The sequence below is a fragment of the Giraffa tippelskirchi genome, chromosome 1 (genome assembly GCF_054371585.1).
Source record: "Giraffa tippelskirchi isolate mGirTip1 chromosome 1, T2T-mGirTip1v1.2.pri, whole genome shotgun sequence".
NCBI lineage: Eukaryota > Metazoa > Chordata > Mammalia > Artiodactyla > Giraffidae > Giraffa > Giraffa tippelskirchi.
Window position 1 is genome coordinate 54,396,195 of NC_137275.1, and position 21,305 is coordinate 54,417,499.

Below are 21,305 nucleotides of genomic sequence, written 5' to 3' on the forward strand. Positions count from 1 at the left end.
CAGGCTCCTCTGTCCATTGGATTTTCCAGGCAAGACTACTGGAGTAGGCTGCCATGCCCTCCTCCAGGGGATCTTCCTGACCCCAGTGATTTACCCTGCATCTTTTATGTCTCCTGCATTAGCAGGCAAGTTCTTTACCACTAGTGCCACCTGGGAAGCCCCATATGGATGGCATGCAAGATTAATATTGCTTCCTACTTTTCTCACTCAGCACTGATTTTGAGGTCTATCAATAATGGTTTATATGTATTTTGTACAGTTTTTATATAGATACTTGAAGTATCTGTTTCTGTTCTGTTAACTATTGCTAACTTTGTTGAAAGAAATGACTTTTGGTACAGTGAAATCCACTAAAATTTTGCCATATGGTTAATATATTTCCAGTCTCGTTCATAAAATCTCTCCCTGCCTGGAGCTCACAATGATGGTCTCCTCCATTTTCCTGTCAGCATTTAGCTTTTTTCTTTTACATCGGACATTTGTCTTTGTATATAAGTAGAAAATCTAGCTTATTTTTCTCTGACTAGTGTTCCAGTTTTTTCTAATCATTTTCTAAATAGTTTTTCACCTCTCGAGAGGTTCATGGTGGCCTAATGGTTGGTATTCCAGGTTTTCACAGCTGTGGCCTAGGTACAATACCTGGTCAGGGAACTGAGATCCCGTAAGACATGTGAAATGGCCAAAACAAACAAACAGAAACAAAAAAATCCAAACGTCTTAATGTGTGTTATTATCTTTCTTACATGTGTTATTATCTTTCTTATGTATCAGGGGCATGGGTCCAATGGTGAATTCTAATGGGAACCAAAAGCAGCCTTCATATATATATATACATATATATGTATATACATATATGTATATATTCCTAATGTTTATAAGTAAGTCTCCTACATATAAGCCTTCAAGTTGCCAGCTTTCAAAGATGAGCATGGGTGTCTGCATGTCCAATCATGTAAGTCAGTTCCTGTGACTGGCGTACATTGTCATGTCTGTGCATACTCTACAAGTGGTTGTGCTTTGCGTACACTGTGTAGCTTACTAATGAAGACCTGATGGAATCGGAGGTCCAGAGGAAGGATGAAGAGCGAGAAGAGGAGGAAGAGTAACTGGAGAGCCAAAGAGATTCATGATGCAGGAAATAGCAAGGGGATTTTCTTTACTTGAGGAGGCATTATTAGTTTTTGTGGAGAAGGAAATGGCAACCCACTCCACTATTCTTGCCTGGAAAATCCCATGGACAGAGGAGCCTGGCAGGCTACAGTCTGTGGGATCGCAAAGAGTCGGACATGACTGGGCAACTTCACTTTCACTTACTAGTTTTTGAATGCACGGGGTGGGGATTCAATCCCTGGTGGGGGAGCTAAACCCATATACCTTGCCGCCAAAAAACCAAAACATAAAATAGAAGCAATATTGTAACAAATTCAATAAACCACCCTCCTCCCAACACAGAAGAGTTGTGAGCACAGATCTCTTGACTTTTTGTGTGTTTATACCTACTAGTACCCAAGGGCATGTCCACATCTTCTACATATTTAAAAGGAAGATAACAATCTTCATACAGAGAGCCTCCACTCACCTCTCAGACGGGCCGATGGTGCATGCGTTACATTATGTGGCCTTCCCTATTTTTGTGCCAAAATTTAGGGAACCCATTTAAAGCAAACAGAAAGAAATTCGTAACTTTAACAATACATCGAAAAAGTAAACAAACAAGGGAAGTTGAAAACAAATGTTAGGCAATTTTCTCAAGAAGTTAAAAAATAGCAACAGTGCAAACCCAACAAGAAGGAAGGAAGTAACAAAGAAACTAATGGAATCAGATACTAACCAAACTAACACGAAGTGCCCCAGAAGATTAATTAGCTAAACATATTTGGCTGCTTGAAAAATTGGAATGATAGACTTCTGGCAAGGTTGATCAAGGAAAGAAAAAAAAGACAGAAATACATAAAATGTAGGGTTATGGAGATGAAAATGATTGTGAAATGCTACCATGATGAACTGTTTCAAGTAAATATGATAACTCAGATGAAGCAGATATGTTTCTGGGAAAGTAAGAAAGGCATAAATTGGTGGAAGAATAGATAATTTAAATAGTGGAACAATTATTTGGTTATTTAATGACTATTGAAAATGAAGACCTCCACTGTCCAGGATTTGTCCTGGGTAGTTTCTCAGAGGAATTTCCCCAAACTTTCAAGAATCTCTATCTTTTACAAGTTGTTCCAGAAAATTGTAAAAGAGGGAAAACTGCCAAAGTCAGTGAAGGGTCTAAATATACAAACAGATGATGACCAGATTATATATAAAAATAGAACTCTGACCCAAAATAAGCAATAATTGGCCTAGGAAACTAGTCCACAATCTACAGTAACCAGCCTAGGAAGCTAATTGACTATCTCCAAGTCAGACTTGCAGAAAGTTAGACCACTGTCTCTAGCAAACAGTCCAGGAAATCAACAATAATTTTGCAATCATCAGCCCTGAACAGCCAGGACTTGATTAATAACTGACAGCTTCTCTAATTTTTGTCCCCATTTCCAATTTAGGACCAACCAGGAGAAAGCCAAATGTGTACCCTTAACCCATCACACAGAAGGGCCCACTAGTTAGCCCTCCTACAGCCTCCCCACGTCAAAGACCTCCAAGCAGGTCAAACCTTCAGCCTTTCATCTTTTTCACTAAGGCTTTCCCCCTTTTCTGCCTGCCTTTGAGTTTTTTCCCAAATGCAAGTGATGATGGCTGACTCTCTTGCTTCAGCAAGCTCTGAATAATAACCCTGTCTATTCTTGTCTGGTTGGTCTTTGTTTATTTCTACACAGTTTAGGAAGCAAATGAAACCTTAAGCAATTATAGGATCATTTCACTTAATGTCACAGATATAAACTCTTAAACACATTTTATATTTTATTAAAATATGCATATTTGTATATCCTGTGCACAAGCAGGCTTTACATGAGAAATATACGAATGATTTCACATCAAAGAAATCGATCACTGTAAGTTACCATGTTAATCATCTAAAGGAGAAAATACATAAGGGTATCTAAACAGATGAAGGAAGAACATTTGTTGAAGTTTAACACCTATTTTCATAAAAAATGCTCAGAAAACCAGAAGAAGAAAGTAGCCTCTGTGCCTAGATAAAGGCGAGTATACTAAAAATCCTACAACAGAAATCATGCTTATTGAACAAATTTTGATATATTCCCTTGAAGATAACAATAAATAGGATGCAACAGGGTGCCACTATTACCTACCATGATACTGCAAAATTTAGCCAACATTGTAAGAGGAGAAAAGCATATGAGCTATGAGGATTGAAGTAATAATAACTAATAGTTATTACTGCAGTTATTATAATTTTCTTTACTAAAAAACAATTCAGTAGTATCATCAGAAAAGGAATAGAACTAATATGAAAATTCACCTTGTTTTCCAGATACAAGATCATTTTTATAAAACCAATAGTGTTCCTCTAGGACAGAAACTAAAAAATATAACAGAAATAAAGAGGGATGAGTAGGCCTACTCCAAATATTTGTGGCACCCAGGACAAGAATACAAAATGAAGACACATCAAATATTTAAATATCTAAAATTAGAAATCAAAGCTAGAACATCCCTGGTGGTCCAGTGGTTAAGAATCCTCCCCACAATTCAGGGGATGCAGATTCAATTCCTGGTCAGGGAGCAAAGATCCCACATGCTGAGGAGCAACTAAGCCTGCACGCCGCAGCTACTGAAGCCAGAGTGTGTGTGTCACAACTAGACAGCTTGGGTGCCACAACTATTGAGCCTACGCTCCACAATTAACGTCTCCGCACCACAACAAAAGATTCCAAGTGAAGATCTTCTACATTGACGATCTCGTGTGCCGTAACAAAGACCCGATGCAGACAAATAAATAAATATTAAAAAAACAAAGCTATTTAAATTAAGTTAGTTACATATAAGATAGGAGTACATTTAACAGTATCTACCAGCAAGCTCACCATTTGCTTGTCTCACTACATCACCTTCTGAAAGTGGAGACAGAGGACCAATGTTTCTTTCTGCCATCAGGCCAATGGCACATAGCTGGGTTAGGCTCCTGGGAAATACACTCCAAGACAGAGATCTGCATGTAGGTGGTTTAATGGGGGAACAGAACCTGTAATAGAGAATGGGCCCTGCATGAGAGTGTGGGAAACAGGATTGGGCAGATGGGCAGGTGGAGAAGTTTCATTTAATTTTTAGAAACGACACAAACTATTATTAAATGTTTTCATCAGGAAAACCATTTACAATTCTAGTATTTATTATCTATCTAGTTGCCAATGTAAAAATTCTGTATCATGTCTCATCCACGTTATGTCTAACCCTGGGTTTTTTGTTTTGTTTTGTTGGTTTTTCCCCTGTCTTTCATTTCAGCAGTTTGATTATGATGTGTCTGGGTGGGGATTTCTTTGGGTTTATTGTTTTTCAAATTTAATCAGCTACTTGAATCTGGAGTTTGCTTTTCTTTCCTTTCTTTTTATCTTGCGACAAATTGGGGGAGCTTTTACACTAAAAAGAAACCTGGGTTTGATCCCTGGGTTGGGAAGATCTTTGAAGAAGGGAACGGCAACCCATTCCGTATTCTTGCCTCGAGAATTCCATGGACAGAGGAACCTGGCGGGCTACAGTCCATGGGGTTGCAAAGACACGACTGAGTGACTGACATGCACATGTTAAATTTTCTCTTTCCTCTGTGATCTCTGTAATTGAGTTTATCCAGTGAATATTTTTATGTTGGATATTGTATTTCTCAGTTCTAAATTTCCATTTGATTTTTTTTTTATATCTTCTATTTCTTGCTGAGATTTTCTAGTGTTCTATTTGTTTTCAGAATGTTTATAATTGCTTTTTTGAGAATTTTGATGAAACTTCCTTAAAAATCTTCATCAGACAATTCCAACACTTCCATCTTTGGGCATTAGTATCTGTTGATTTCTTTTCTCACACAAGATGAGACTGTCCTGGCTTTTGCTATACCAAGTAATTTTGGATTGTATTTTAGAAATTCTGTGTATTATGTTATGAGACTCTTGTTCCTCTTTAAATCTTCTGTTTTAGCAAGCAGTCAACCCATTTAGATTTAGAACACACATCCTGGCCCACTTTTGTGGGCTGTGGTTTGAATGTTAATTTAACTTTTAAACTCTTGCAGCACTATTCTGGTCTGCCCCACTGTGTGCTACTGAGAGGCCAGTCTGAAACCTGGGTGGTATTCAACACTGTGGTTCAGTTCGCAGAGCTTTTGATATGTTGATTCTGGTCAGTTTAATGCTTGAGCCACTCAGAGATGAGCCTGGGACTTAGATTAAAAGGTCTCTTTCTTTTACTCCCTCCTTTCCTGACTCTCTAGCTGGGAGGGGGAGCAAATGTTGCCTCTTTGCTGCTTAGTGCTGGGTGAATACTGTCAACAGGGCAATACCCCACAGCCTCTCACCACCGTGCTTGGTGGTAGAAGTGCTGCTTCTGTGTGCGTTTACTTAATGCGGAGCAGGGAGCATCGACAGAACTCCTCCAACTGTCTCTCAGGAAGGGAAGGGGAGCCACTTCTTTGCTTGACATTCATTTTGTGCACAGTTGGGATGGTGATGGTGGGCAATGGGGGATATTGCACCATTTATGGTATTTGCCTGGATTAGGTCTGTTAGAGTAAAAAATGTTCCATCCTGTAGTCATCCTCTTGGTATTTTGTTAAGAAAGAGGTGTTTTCTGTTTTGTTTTGTTTTTTGGTTTGTACTAGATAGTGGTTCCAGGTCATGGGTTGCTCTAGGTCCCAGGATATATGGCAGGATATTAAACAACTAAACAAAAAACTACTCAGGAAACTTACTACTGGATTGTCCCTTAAGTCCTAAGTTCTACAGCTGGTTTACCATCTTCTCATCACCTTTTAGAGTCTACTTATAGTCACTTTTATGTTTTACTCTAGAGTTCTTGGTTGTAATTAGCAGGAGGAATACAGTGGAATGCATTTATTCATATCTGAACTGAAACAGAGGCTCTTTTCTCAGGGCTTTTATTAATCCCATTATGTCTGTAAATGCACTTACTTTATATTCTTTCTGACAATTCCACCATATGACTTTCTTCTGTTGTATTGTTTGCAGTGACTGCTGACTCTTGCTTGTAGTTTGTTAGTTTGACTTGTGGACTTAAATAAATAGGGCTTTCTCTGTGTCATGGGTTAAGGGTATGTTCTTCTAAAAGTGTTTTGCATTTTGCATTTACTCATGTCCATGGATTTATGTAGAAGATCTTGGTTTCAGCTACTGTAATCAAAATTGTGTGATATTGGTGAAAGGATGGACACATAGATTAATGAAATACAAAACCCAGAGATTGACCCATGCATATATATAGTTAATTGATTTTTTGACAAAGATGCAAAGGCAAATTAATGAAGAAAAAATGGTCTTCAAGAAAATAATGCTGGAACAACTGGACATGTATATTAAAAATTTGATCTTGACTCATACATTATATACATAAATTAACCCCAAATGGATCATAGACCTAAATGTAAAACCTGAAACTATAAAACCTCTAGAAGAAAAAACAAAAAAAAAAATTGTAATCTTGGGTTAGGCAAAGATTTTTTAGGATATAAAAAATATAACCCATAAAAGAAAAAATCAATCAACTAAGCTTCATCAGTATTAAACACATCACTATTCAAAAGATACTGTTAAGAGAATGGAAAGACAAGCTACAAGCTGGGAGAAAATATTAGCAAAAGGTCTTCAAAGGTCTTCGAAGGCCTCCTCTTCCACACAGAGTTCTTTAGAAGCCAAGTCCTTGGGCTGATGAAGTTTCTGAGTGTGATAGTCAATTTTGTCACCTTGACTGGGCTGTAGTTGTTGTTGTTGTTGTTCGATTGCTCAGTCATGTCTGACTCTTTGCATCCCCATGGACTGCAGCACGCCAGGCTTCCCTGTCCTTCGCTCTCGGAGTTTGCTCAAACTCATGTCCACTGAGTCGATGATACTATCCAACCATCTCATCCTCTGTTGCCTCCTTTTTCTCCTGCCCGCAGTCTTTCCCAGCATCGGGGTCTTTTCCTGACTGGGCTGTAGTGTGCTTGGATTAACCAGTGTTTCTGGGTGTGCCTGTGAGGGTGTTTTTTGATGAGATTAGCATTTGAATCTGTGCACTCAGTAAAGCAGCTTTTCTCCCCAGTTTGGGTGGGCATCATCCAATTGAGGGCTTGCAGCAAACAAAGAGGTATAAGAAGGAGGAATTTGCTTCTTTTTGCTTCTTTTCTTCATGAGCGGTGACACTGGTCCTCTCCTGCCCCTGGACTAGGATTTACACCTTTGGTTATACTGGTTATGAGCCTTTTGGACTAGAATTAATCATTGGTTTCCCTGGGTCTTGAGCTTGTAAATAGCAGATCATGGGACTTCTCAGCCTCCAATTCAACACTGACAATCTCTTTATATCTACACTTGCATTTCTATATGTCCTATAGTTTCTGTTTCTCCAGAGAACCATGACTAATACACTGAATCTTGAGAAGGAAGAAACACTGGATATGTTCAGTGTGAAAGAGAGATACGGTCTAGGAACCTGCGGACCCAGTTTCTGTCTTTTAGCCATAACCCAGATCACTCAGGATACCCACAGGGAATACAAAACCAGAACAGAACAAACAGAACTCAAAGCAATAAGTATGTCTAGATTTGGTGAGAACTATTTGGTGAGAACTTATTCCCCACAAGAAAGGAATAAGCTTAAAAAGTATTCTAATTACTGCATGTATCATTTTAACTTGGGGATCACACTCTGCATATGCAGTCTCATTGCAGCCACCAGGCCTGTTACTGGCTCAGATAATAGGAAGTGGTAACAAGTCCAGTTTATATATCTTAAAATAAATGTCAATCCTAAAGGAAATCAACCCTGAATATTCATTAGAAGGACTGATGCTGAAGTTGAAGCTCCAATACCTTTGGCCACTTGATGCAAAGAGCCAACTCATTGGAAAAGATGCTGATTCTGGGAAAGACTGCGGGCAGAAGAGGGCGACAAGAGGATTAGATGGTTGGATGGCATCACTGAGTCAATGGACATGAGTTTGAGCAAACTCCGGGAGACAGTGAAGAACAGGGAAGCCTCATGTGCAGCAGTCCATGGGTTGTAAAGAGTCGGACACGACTGAGCCACTGAACAACAAGAAAATAAATGTACCCCTGAAAGGCAATTTATTGTTTTGTGCGTACACACAGGTCACTCTGGTCTGTTAGTTCAACTCAGACACCTATGCATGTGTGCCTGCTCAGCAGCTTCAGTCGTGTCCAACTCTTTGAGATCCTTTGACTGTAGCCTGCCAAGCTCCTCTGTGGGAGAATACTGTACAAGGCAAGAATACTGTAATGGGTTGTCATTTACTTGTCCAGGGGATCTTCCCAACCCAGGGATCTAACCCACGTCTCCTGCATCTCTTGCATTGCAGGCGGATTCTTTACCCATTGGGCCACCTAGTCTGTGTTTTCACTACAGTCTGAACCCATCCTTCCCTTAACAGAGCCACTTCTTTCCTTGAAGGCATACTAGACTTGATAACTTGCCCCCAGCAAGGCATATAAAATATTGGGTAATGGTTATGTATTTGGTGTGTGTGCTGAACATCTTAATTTGTTCAACCATTCCTCAAAGAATTTAGTTTCTCATAAAACCTGTATTTGTCATTCTGATCACTCAGGCAGATCCAGCTTTAACAAAGTATTTTCTTAGATGACTAGGTCTCATTTTCAACTCAGCAGGTATCATCTCACCCCTATATAGGGGAGGACGGCAACCAATCATTTGGGCTAATTCAAGGTGACATTCCATTAGAATGCAATAGTCCCATAAAACACTTTTAGAGCTTGCAGTCAACTATCACAATATAAACGCAGAGTTCCCTGGAGAAGGCTGATGGAGAGTACTCGAAGGCTGAATTCAGCCTCTCCCCGTCTTCCTTCCCCCATCCAACCCGTGAAGTTGAGTCTTGTGACCAGCACCAGTCAGACATTATTTTGTGTTATGCTAAGAAGTCTGCTGGAGGAAGCTGTTGAGAGAGCTAAAAAGCCAGCTTCAATTACATTTAGGGGTTCTGAGAGGGCATATTGTCTTAGACACTCTAAATGCCAAGGACACAGCAGTGTCCACGGACATGGCTTATTGAAGGCTTAAAGAAATCACGTTTATCCAGATATAATTCCTGACCTCCCACTGCCCAAGTTATGAATTTTGATCTTTTATTTAAAAATTTAAAATTATTACACACATGAAGCTGAAAACTCCTTTTGGAGGTAGGTAGGGTCACAATAGGGAGAAGGAAATGGTAACCCACTCCAGCATCCTTGCCTGGAGAATCCCGTGGACAGAGGAGCCTGGTGGGCTGCTGTCCATAGGGTTGCAGAGTTGGACACGACTGAAGCAACTTAGCATGCATGCATGCATTGGAAAAGGAAATGGCAACCCACTCCAGTATTCTTGCCTGGAGAATCCCGGGGACAGAGGAGCCTGGTTGGCTGCCATCTATGGGGTTGCAGAGTCGGACACGACTGAAGCGATTTAGCAGCAGCAGCAGGGTCATAATAAAATATTCTCAGAATACACTAGGTGAGTTTGTAGGTTCATGCTGGCTTGTCTACAAGTTTATGATTTGTACTTAGAAAATTTATCAGAAGACCAAGGACACAGCTTTAAGGTTAACTCATATAGTGCATCCCCCAGTTAGACCTGCTTTTCTTTCCCTCCATTAATGATTGCCTATTATAAAAGATGATTTACTTTGAAATTTGTAAATAAGGGTCTCTTTCATGTTACTTTGCTAGTAAGTTTTGTTCCTAGTGATCACTGTATATGTAGTAATCACATGATCACATTTAATATTCTGATGGTTTTATTAACAAGTATATAATACATATATTGCATACTGTATATAGTATATGAGGACTGTACAGTACAAATTTATGTTCACAGTTTGACATGACAAAATGTCATTACTGAATTCCCATTGGACTACAGAGTAGAAACAGAGAAGGAACATTAAACATTCACATCTTTAGTAAGAAAGATTACCAAAATGTTTCAGTATTTGCAAGTATACTAATGCATGCTAAAAACCTTTACCCATTCAGTCTTATTAGCTTATAAAATATATTACACTTTATTAAAAATTTCTGCATAGTTTATACAAGTATTAAAGTACTGTAAATGTAATAATCCTGCTATATTTGCAGGTATGGTTTAAGAGATGCTAAGCAGAAAGATTATTTTGACCCTCTAACACTAAGTACATAACAGCAAAAAAAAAGTGCTAGTATTTGTAAAACATAATATTGTTGTAGCCCTCGTTTAATGCATGTAAAATGGCTTTGTAAATGTATTATTTAAGTGAATTTGCAATCATTTAGAAATTGTTAACCTTGACCAAGAAGAGAATAAAGACCACTCTGAGCAACTTCATGCATGACAGTGATTCCTTCAAGATGACTGTATATTTTCAAACCAACCAAATTATTTTAAAATCTTAGACCTTTGAGATTGTCTTTTAAACAATCTAATCAGGAATGATGTGCAGATATACAGTATCAGCAATATAGTTTTTCAAACTCCACATTAGTGCAACACTGATAGTGCAGATGGGTGTTTAATAAAATATACACATACATATAGAGTTCCCCTGCAAGTCTATTCCAAGGCTCTTGAAACTTCTGGTGTTTAGCATTTCCTTACTTGAACATAGCTATGCTGCTAACACATTCTCCAAACCAGGTGATTTAGAATGTTAATGCCCATTTATGATGTAGGTTCACATTTTAGAACTCTAAAATTATGATGGTTGCAGATTTAATTTTTCTGACTTCTGCCCCAGGATGACACTTGGATAATCATCAAAGAAATTCTATAACCAACAGAATTTATACAACACCAACTTCATGTTTACAAATAATTCTCATCAATTTAAAATATTAAAATTAAAATCACCGTTGATAGTAACATGGCATATCATTAAAACCACACGTTCAAGGGTACCTTATCTTATATTGGAGGTCTTCCACAATAACAGCTAAAAATTACTAAGATACTAAATTTCTCAACTATCATATTAAAATACAAATATATATAAAAAAGGAAAATTTGGTTAACAGCCAATTGGTAACTGAAGTATATAGGCCAGCATGGGAACAGAAAAAAGCTTCCTGGGTTGCTTTATTTTCAGAGTTGAAGTGTATCCTTGTTAATGAAGTGTATCTTTGTTACCATATCTAAGCAAGTTGAATAGTAATCTAATAAGTCTTTGCAGGGTCCTGCTTGCTTTTTCGAAAAAAATTTAAATATGCTATAGCAAACACAAATTAAATTTCATGAGAACCCATGAAGCTTTCTATCAGCTGGACTTTGACTCAAAGCTAATTATCCAAAGATCAATTTTCTACCCTTTCTTGCCTCTTTTCCCACCTTCAAGATGGGTTAGAACATGCACAAACTGGTTAGCTCATTAAAAAAAAAAATGTTCTTTGCACTCCAACTTCATTCTGTGTGTTGTGGAAGAACCATTTCAAGCTATAAACACTTTGGCATGAATGTGACTAAGCATCTACAATATAGACAATACCTACTTTTCCAAGAGCCATTTTTTTTTTTAAATCCCTCAATTCATGTCATAGTTGCAAAAAAAAAAAAAAGCCTCATAAGGATGGTTTAATATTCTAAACAAATTTTGCAGTGCTTAAGAAAAAAATAAAGAAAATAAAAACCAAGTGCCACATAACAGATTACTCTGCATTTCTCAATTATATATCCTTTCAGTTGGATCCAAGGGCTGATAAGCGGGATCTCTTAGGTGCGCAGTCCCTACAACTCACTTTTATTAACATGGCGCCATCAAAGTAAGCTCCCCACACGATCGCAGGCCTCCAGAATCACTCATGCACTGATGTTTTAAAAACAACTGAACAGTATATTCCTCCCAGTTACAGCTGTGTTGCATCCTGAGTTGTGGCTGGGATGAATCTTCAGGATTTTGTTCTTCTCTCTGCTCCTCCTTCATCGAGGGATGAATGCGCATTTACTTACATGCACCCACACTAGACCACCGTCGCCCACTTTCTTCAAATTTAGGACCAATGGCATTTCTACGCGTAGATTATTTTTATTGGCATTTACACTATGGTGCTCAAAAGCCTGCTTTTGAAAACTTCCCCTAAAATAATGGTGCTATTAATCTTCAACATAAACACGAGTCATTTTCAGTTTGTTCTGTTCTGATAGGATATTTGATAATGACAGGAGATTGCCAGCTCCGACAGTAAACATTTGGGAATTTGAGCTACATTTATGAATCCCTGAACTGTGGTTTTCCAGATTTTTCAGAAATCTGTCCCCCAAAGAAAGGTATGTGTGCTTCACAACTATTTATATTTACAAATAGTGTCACTCAGGTCTTAGATTGAAGGAATCTACTAAAGCATTAGCAGACGCTTGTTTATGGTATGTGTTTTGAACACAGATGACAGCCAATTAGGCACTTTGCAGCTCAAACAGAAAAGTTTCCGTATGAAGTTTCCATGATTAATTGGATAGGGGAATACAATTACCATTCAAAGTTTTCCTGTTTGCAAAAAAGCTATTAAATAGGTGGGGTAAAAGAAGGCCATTCATACCCTTACCCAGAATATTTTTTTTACCATTTCTGGGCAGATATTTTTGTGGCATTCCTATGATCAATGCTTAGTGATCCACATGAAGGACACTGTAGAAATGGAGACAGGTGCATGGAGAAACCCACTGTAACTGGCTTTGCAATAGGATTCTGCACAGCTGAACATGCATAGCGACTGAAACTCTGGGAATGCTCTGCCCAGCTACAAAATGATGAAATCTCACCAGAAAGCCCTTGCCCAGCAGGAATGGATGGCTTCCTCCTCTGCCCACCCTGCTCTGCTTCTGTTCCACGCCCCTTTGCTCCAACTCCATGCTAGGCAAGTAGAGCATCCACCCCCTCAACTGACAGACATCACCCACCTAAATCAGCAGCTCTGGCTCCCCTCCCAGTGGTGGCAAAGACCTCCCAAGTAGCTGCAGGCACAAAGGAGGTTAAAGGATGTACATTTAGATGAAGTGACAAATCCAAGTTGACAAGCCAGATATGTGAAGGACAATGGAAGAGCTGACTGTACTAGCCCAACAGCCGGCTGCAAGTCTAGCAAATCTGTGAAAGCTTACACTGTTCTTTTTGCTGTGGAGCACCAAACATGATCTCAGGGCACACAGGTCTGGATGTCTCTGGCAAGGACTAGCAGGCTGGATACTGTACTTCTAATACATTTACTTTGACGTTCTCTTGAGGAATACATGGAGAAACCGACAATTGGTTATGTTAGTTTACATGTTCCCTTGTTCTCATTACATTAAACGTTATCTCTAAAAAGGGTTTGCTTAGCATCCCCGGAAAAAAAAAAAAGTGTTCACATTCTTTAGGTCTGACCCGTGGTAAGGAGAGGGAGGATTAGAGGATATTTACTACTGACCATATGGAAGTTTGAATGATATAAATTCAGATTCAGACCAGCTGAATCAAAATTAAAATGTACATGTAAAAAATGAGTTAGCTGATGGGAAGGAGGATAGAGAGAGAGCTGGAGGGTGGGGGGCCACGCTGAGGCGGATGGTGGAGGTGTTCACACGAGCATGTGGCGTTTCCTGTGCAGAGCAAGGTGGTCGGAGCGGGAGAAGCTGCGGTCACAGTCTGGACACTGGAAAGGTTTGATTCCAGTGTGTTTTCGGAAATGTCTTGTGAGTTCATCAGACCGAGCAAATTTCCACGTGCATCCTTCCCACGTACATTTGTAGGGTTTTTCTCCTGCAGAGAGGTGGGGGAAAGGAGCTTATTTTTTTTTTCTAATAGCAAAAGGATATTAACAATTAAAGACAGCAAATATTTTTGAGCTAAAGCTCTTGACAATGGGAAGGGAGTTTGGGGGAGAATGCATACGTGTATATGTAAGGCTCAGTCCCTTTGCTCTCCATCTGAAACTATTACAACACTGTTAATAGGCTGTGAGCTTAGCCACTCAGTTGTGTCTGACTCTGCGTGACCACACAGACCATAGCCCACTAGGCTCCTCTGTTCTTGGGACTCTCCAGGTAAGAATACTGGAGTGGGTAATCATTCCCTTCTCCTGGGGATCTTCTCAATCCAGGGAATGAACTCGGGTCTCCTGCGTTGTAGGCAGATTCTTTACCATGTGAGCCACCAGGGAAGCCCATGTTAACAGGCTATACTCCAATATAAAATAAAAAGTTAAGAAAAATAGCTCTTGACAAACATTATTTACAAGATATGATCATACATTTGTTCCTCAGTAATAGTGCCGTATGAACCACTAGGGGACAGACAAGAAAAAGAAACTGTCTTAATATGTAATTGGCTTTCTGCTCCCCAAAAGGGGGGAAGGGTGGATCTTAAGAGTTCTTAAAGCATATTTATGGCACTGAAACCCACTTTAAGGGGCTACCAAATAATTTTGGGTTTGCCCTCAATAGGAGCAACAAACCTGTTCTTAATACACAGTGATCTGTATTTGCTAACCTTCAAGTTGTAAACCTGCTTAGGAACTTAGCTACATGAGGCATTATCCATTCAATGAGAAGCCCAAATCGAAAGTCTGTGGGATTTTCTTATTCAATAGTTTTCTAAAAATGTAAAGTCCCTTAGTCTTTGTGAGCTGAAATATTTATCGGGGATTTCAACATTTTGCTTTTTGATTAGTCAACAACACCAATGCCTAAGTATAATGCTTTAATGAAAACAGAGTAATTTCTCCCCACCCTGTCAGGGGATGTCAGGTTTCTGCAACTCTCTCCTGGGTGAGGATAATTCACAGGTAAGAAAAAGAAGACTCGTGTGGGGGAGTCACAGGCTTAGCTGGTAAAGAATCCGCCTGCAATGTGGGAGACCTGGGTTCGACCCCCGGGTGAGAAGATCCCCTGGAGAAGGGAATGGCTACCCACTCCAGCATTCTGGCCTGGAGAATTCCATGGACTGTATAGTCCATGGGGTCGCAAAAAGTTGGACGATTGAGCGCCTTTCACTTACTTACTTACTCGTGGGGAAGTCACAAGGACAGCCAGTATGAAGGTCTGTATTAATAAAAAGGCAGCTAATGGCAATTTTACCTGTTTAAACTAGTAATAATGGGTAATGGGCATCACAGATTCATTTCCACTTACTATCTCCTCAGTTTTCCAGAAACCTTAAAGGACTGCCATTCCTTGGCATTTCAATGACATATTCAGAGTTTTACTACCTACTTTATTGCACACAATATACATGTAAGAGGTAGTTTTTCCTACATCTAAATTGTTATCCAAATACCCAATGTCTTTTTAATCTTATGCTGGCATGTGATAACATCCACCTCTTAGGTCCCATTCATGCCCCTGGGGAGGCATTCCTGAATCTTTTTGGCACTGCCCACTGGGTGATCCCCTAACCGCCAAGGTTGTTGCCCTCAGCTCTCTCCACAGTAACACTGTGAGGAAGCCAAAGGACAGTTGTGTGCAGGATGGATTCCTCTGCCTCCTCTGCAGGATGTACCAAAAAACTTCACTTCCACTCCGCCAGACACTTTACTTCCCTTCCTCTTCCGAATCCCAGATTGTTCTCTTTGTAAATATTCCTAACAAGAATGACTCACAAGGCTCCAAAAACCCTATATTCTGAGTTAAGGAAATGTACAGAGAGGCAAATGACTATTATGTTAGAATTTCACATTGAAGACTTAAGGTCATGTCAGATGAGGCCTCCCATAAACACTAATTAGCACTACCAACTGCAATTAATCGGGTTTGTTTAAAATACTTTTGTACGAATTCCTTAAGATGTTTTGTTCACGAGCCCAGGGGACAACTTTATGTCTTCTTCACCTATTTAACAATTTTTGTAAGATCTGCCTGCCTGCTCTATAATCAACACCCGGCAAGCTGGAAAATATCCTAGAACAAATATGGCAGGCAATGGCATACAAGGTCCCTCACTTTTAGAAGATGGTTATTACCAATATTTCTTTACTTTTTTTTCCCTTCAATGACTTCCATTCCCATTTGAATTCCATTTCTATAAACTGCTGCATTTACTTGTTCTGCATGAAGAACTATTTTTTAATAAATGTACAACATTTATTAAATGACAGCCTACACGAAGGCCACATCTTTGATGACCTAGGCCCATGGTTAAGGGCACTTTCCCCTCTGCTCCCAGAGGAGGTGTCATGCCCTTCTCTCTCTTATACAGAGACCACAGAACTGCAAGTGGTTGTGAGGGACCTTGTTATGCAGATAACCCTGACTATGTTCTATTATAAAAACAAATCATTATCAGAAACTTCATTCTTTACAACTGACGAGAGACAGCTGTAGCTGACCGTGGTAACTTTCAAGATGCCTGAAAAAATTTCACTGTAGTAATCTCTCAAAGACAGAACATTTAACACTCCATTCTAGTACTTCTTAAGAAGGTAAATGAAGCGAGTCTCTTAATACCTGTATGTGTTCTTCTGTGTGCTTTCAAGTGAGAGCTTTTAGTGTACACTTTGTTGCATCCGTCATAATCACATCTGTGTATCCTCCGCTTCCTTTGTGTGTCTGGAGATTCCACAGGTAAAGGTCTCTTCCCAGGCTGCACAATGACCGAAGGGTGATTCCTAGGAAAGCCAATGTCAAATGCAAAATGGTGAGGTGCAAGTTCCTTGCCTTCAGGCTACCAAAAGCATTAACAACACTGGGCAGAAACAAACAAACAAAAAACCCAACAAAATAAACAGAAAGAAATTAGCTGATCAACCCAAGAAGCACTGCTATATTCATTCAACAAACATGGAGTGAGCACCTACCATGAGCCAGGCACTGTGCTTGGCACCGGGACACAAAGATGAATAAAAACAGGGTTCCTGCCCTGGAGGAGCTCACACTCTAGGGGGAGACAGACATGTAGATAAGTAATGACAGTAAGAAGGGTTAGGTGCTATGCTAGAGGGAGGTGCGAAGTGCTGGGAGAGTCTTTCCCTCAACAGAAATTTGCTTTGCAGAATTTTGTGGTTGGAGGCTAAACACTATACTGTGTTTTCTTACAGGCTGCTCTGGTTTCCATTTACTCTTCCTTTGGGGAAAACATAAGAGCTCACACTCAGTCTCAGGCAACCACACTGTAGGATGTATCTATATTTTATCCTCTATGTAACTGGCATTTAGTTTGAGTCTCTTAAAGAGGCTTACATTTGGTTTTGATCTTCAGAAAAAAAAAAAGCTGACATGCTGTCACTATTATTCCTCCTTGGGAGAGAACTTGAGGCAGGGCTAGTGGTCAGGCGAGGGAGCACCTCACCCAGGACCCAGGCATGGTTCCGGGGCCCTCAGCAGCTGCCCGCCACCCTCCCTACCTTCCTGGCTCCTCTCCCACACCCGCCTTTTCCTGTGCCTTCATACCTTTCCGGGGTGGGGGAAGGGTTGAAATAAAATTCTGTTAAACATCATTACTGTGAACTTCCTCTTTTTCAGAACGGAAGTTGGTGGAGAAAAATGGCAGAAGAGCCAGGAAAAATCGGTAGTTTTCTCAGGCTTCTCCTGCTGATTGATGTAAGTAATTAACAAGTTCTAATCCGTCCATTCGCTTCCCTAATGACTAATTACTTAATACATTACAAGCTTATGTAGTTGGTCTCTTAACTGTGACAAAAGACTTCTTTTCCTTTTAAATCTGAACCTAAATTTCTTAAAATGTTCTACAAGAACATATGCGGGGGGGGGGGGGGTTGGGGAGAAAGACTGGTGGAAAGGAAAATAAATACTTAGTTCCTGAAATAAAACTTATTTATCTTGGTAAAAATATATTAATAAATACATCTCTTATCAACAACTTTTTCAGGCACCCAAAGAAGTGACTAGGAAAAGAATAAAAAGGTATATTTTATCTCTAGTGACCTTACTTATTTCTCAATTATTAGCAAAGAAAACTGTTTTTTTCCATTTTTTTTTAAACTGTCAGTTTTGAGTATCACTTTACCTTCCTACCCTGATGCTTCCTACCCGGAAGAATGAAGTTTAGCCAGTTTAGATACATGGAAAAGTGAACACGAACTAGTGGGGGGTGGGGTGGGGTAGGGAACAAGGACTCAGTTATATAAATGTATAAGTAACAGAGAAAATAGATAAGTAAAGAGATTTATGGACAGAGTTTTTTTTTTTTTTTAATAAAAGCCCATTATTAAGATCCTTCAATAAAAAGAAAAGTTTATCAGTTTACTTTAAAATTTCAACTTTAATGTCACCGACTGAAAATTTTCATCTTAAGAGAACTTCAGGAAATAAAAGTGCTGAAGGAAAAAAATGAACAGTTAAATGTATTTTATGTGCTTCTGGGACACTGGGAGAGAATCCCAGATGAGTTCAGAAGTCTCTCCCAGTTATTAGATTTTAAAGGTTGGGAATCTACTAGTTTCTGGGTAGTAATTATGATCACTGCTTCAGTTACTCACTTTGTGAAAATGTCAGCCTCAAAAGAGGGACCCTAAAAGGCTGTGAGCTTCAGCTCTAAATCCCAGCTCTACCACTGATGGTCCCTGTGACCCATGGCAAGGTAGTTACACTCTCCGTGCCTCAGTTTCCTCTCTGTAAAGTGGGTATATTTTAGCACTGAGCATCACTGCTGTGAGTGATGCACACAAAAGCAGTTAACATTTGGTCCAGATGAAAAATCTGCTCAACGGTAGCTGTTGATATTTCGAGGTTCAGAAATCCACTTGCAAACTTCGTCCTTACAGTTGTCTAGTCTTGAGGAATTTTGGGGGGGATGTCCTAACACCAGACCATGAATCTCTACTCCAGGATCCAGAGATGCTGGCAGCATCAGAAGGCAGTAATACTCTTGAGAGGGGTCAGCAGTCCATCTTGAAAGGGCCAGACACTGGAATAGGTTGAGGCTCAGGATCTTGGGATCTCATTCACCCTTCTTGCTCTCTTCACAGCTTATTTTTAAGGAGGTTGTTTTGAGATCTTTATAAGAAGTTAGAATTCCTAATAAATAGTAGACACCTGGTCATTGTTTCGAATTAAGCTGATCCCTCTTTTTTATTTTTCAACTGTTTATTTATGGCTGCACTGGGTCTTCACTCTGCTCACAGGCTTTCTCTGGTCACAGGAGAACGGGGGCTGCTCTCTAGATGTGGTGCAAGAGCTTCTCACTGAGGTGGCTTTTCTTATTGTGGAGCATGGGCTCTAGGGTTCATGGGCTCAGTAGTTATGGCCCACAGGCTTAGTCACCACGAAGCATGTGGAATCTTCCTGGACCAGGGACTGAACCTGTGTCCCCTGCATTGGCAGGCAGATTCTTAACCACTGGATCATCGGGGAAGTCCAAGCTGATCCCTGTTAAGTTTGCTACAGTTTCATGTAGACAACTCAATGGGGAAATCTGATCTTCAAGATTTTGTTCTAAATACACTTTCATACATGTAAATAAATAACAAAAGGAATCTGAGTGACTTTATAAATAATTCTAAAGCTACAACTTTATGATTAAGCAAAATGGATTTCAAAGCTATAGTCCTCCTCTGAAAAGGAATGGCTTCCTAAGGCAAATATTATTGGGTCTGCCTCATTCAAATGGTACCAGGTATTTGGTTTCCAGTGATTCTTTCCTGGCTAGCTGGTTTCCTATGTGGGCTGCTACTGGGCATACTCCAAGACATTACTTAATCACATCTGTGAGAGAATTACTTGAAGAGTACATGTTACAGTTGTGGCTACTCTGTTCAATTTTCTGAGAGGCAAAATGCATTCTTAGATCAGATTAGAAGCAGCACATTACTCATTTAATCATTAAAAGCCATTGAACTTGAGATCATCAAAAGAACATTACTTAAAATAAGATGTTTTCTTTTCAGCAGCATTCAGAGCACAGAATATTGCTTTCAAATATTCTTCTTCTGAAATGTGTTACATTGTAATTCATAATAACCTAGACTTTGGAATAACCCCTTATAGTCAATGGACCCCTCCCTTTGTGAGTAGCTGGCTTTAGAGCATCTTTTTTATCATCTGTTCATGAACAATTACAAGTGCTATGCCACGTTACCAGTTACCTTGCAGAGACACCTGTCATTCTAAAAAGGAGGCAATTCAGCTGTGTCCATTTTGGTTTGTTGTTGTAGTTTAGTCACTAAGTTGTGTCTGACTCTTTGTGACCCCATAAATTGTAGCCCACCAGGCTCTTCTGTTCATGGGATTTTCAGGCAAGAGAAGTGGGTTGCTATTTCCTCCTCCAGGGGATCTTCCTGACCCAGGGATCCAACCCATGTCTCCTACATTGCAGGTGGATTCTTTACCACTGAGCCACCAGGGAAGTCCCCCATTTTGGTTGGTCTGTGTCTTTCACTCAAGTACAGTAGCAGATGCAATTGGCTGGATATGATCTAAAAACGGCAGGAAGAGCACACATCTGGAAGCAGGAGATCAGCCCAGGTCCCCTCTGCTGTTGTTAATGGTGTGATTACAGGAGACTCACATATGTCTTGGCTCATCAGTTCTCTATTTGCTCTGACTCCCACATGCTTGTTTTGGGAGAATGAAATAACTCCTTTGAAAACACTTGGAAAAGTTCTTTTTAAAAAAAAAATTTTGTGGGAAAAGAGTGCTATGCAATTGTGAAGGGTAACAATGAAAAGACCATGAGATAGTCTCCCTACTGGTGTGGCTGGGGCAGGAGACTCATTCTCTTCTTCTCATGTCTCAGGGAGTGGATGAACTCCACCTCCCCCCCAAAAAAAGCTGATTTGGTTCAAATGATAATTAACCCGTGAGTTCTTATGAACGCACCTACTTGGGTTGAATGTAGATACAACCAGAATTTATTTGAAGTTCCAGAAAATAGCCGTTCTAAAACCAGAGAATTTATATTCTATTACAGAATTTGTTATGTAAGGGAGAGAGGAATGCAGAAGATAAAGTAGAAAGGTGGGCAGAAAAGCTGGGGAAAAAGTGATATGGGGAGGAAAGTGACAGAAGGGAGTCTGAGGAGACAATAACTGTTGTACTTCCTCTGTACTAGGCAGCTGGTCCTTAAACCCAATGTTGAAAGGACCATAAGAAAAATAATTATAACCAATAATGTAAATAAAGAGAAAGCAGGGGCAGAAGACTAAGTGGCTAGGCCAAGGTCACACATATGGCGGAGAGTAGAGCTGGGATCAAAGATGTTGGGCCCAAAGATGATGTCC

The 21,305-nt window shown here is 39.8% G+C and overlaps 1 protein-coding gene across 3 annotated transcripts in view; it reads right to left on the reverse strand.

Moving 5' to 3' along the window:
• Positions 1 to 9,910: 9,910 nt before the first annotated feature.
• The window catches only part of KLF3 (KLF transcription factor 3), a 35,488-nt gene continuing 24,093 nt past the window's right edge, over positions 9,911 to 21,305 (reverse strand). For all 3 annotated transcript variants that reach the window (XM_081592801.1, XM_081592808.1, XM_081592817.1), the window contains 2 exons: positions 16,576 to 16,736; positions 9,911 to 13,894 (listed from right to left, as the gene is read on the reverse strand). In XM_081592801.1, the coding sequence (XP_081448927.1) occupies positions 13,713 to 13,894; positions 16,576 to 16,736 (343 nt within the window). In that variant the 3' untranslated portion in view covers positions 9,911 to 13,712. The remainder of the gene's footprint in view (positions 13,895 to 16,575; positions 16,737 to 21,305) is intronic.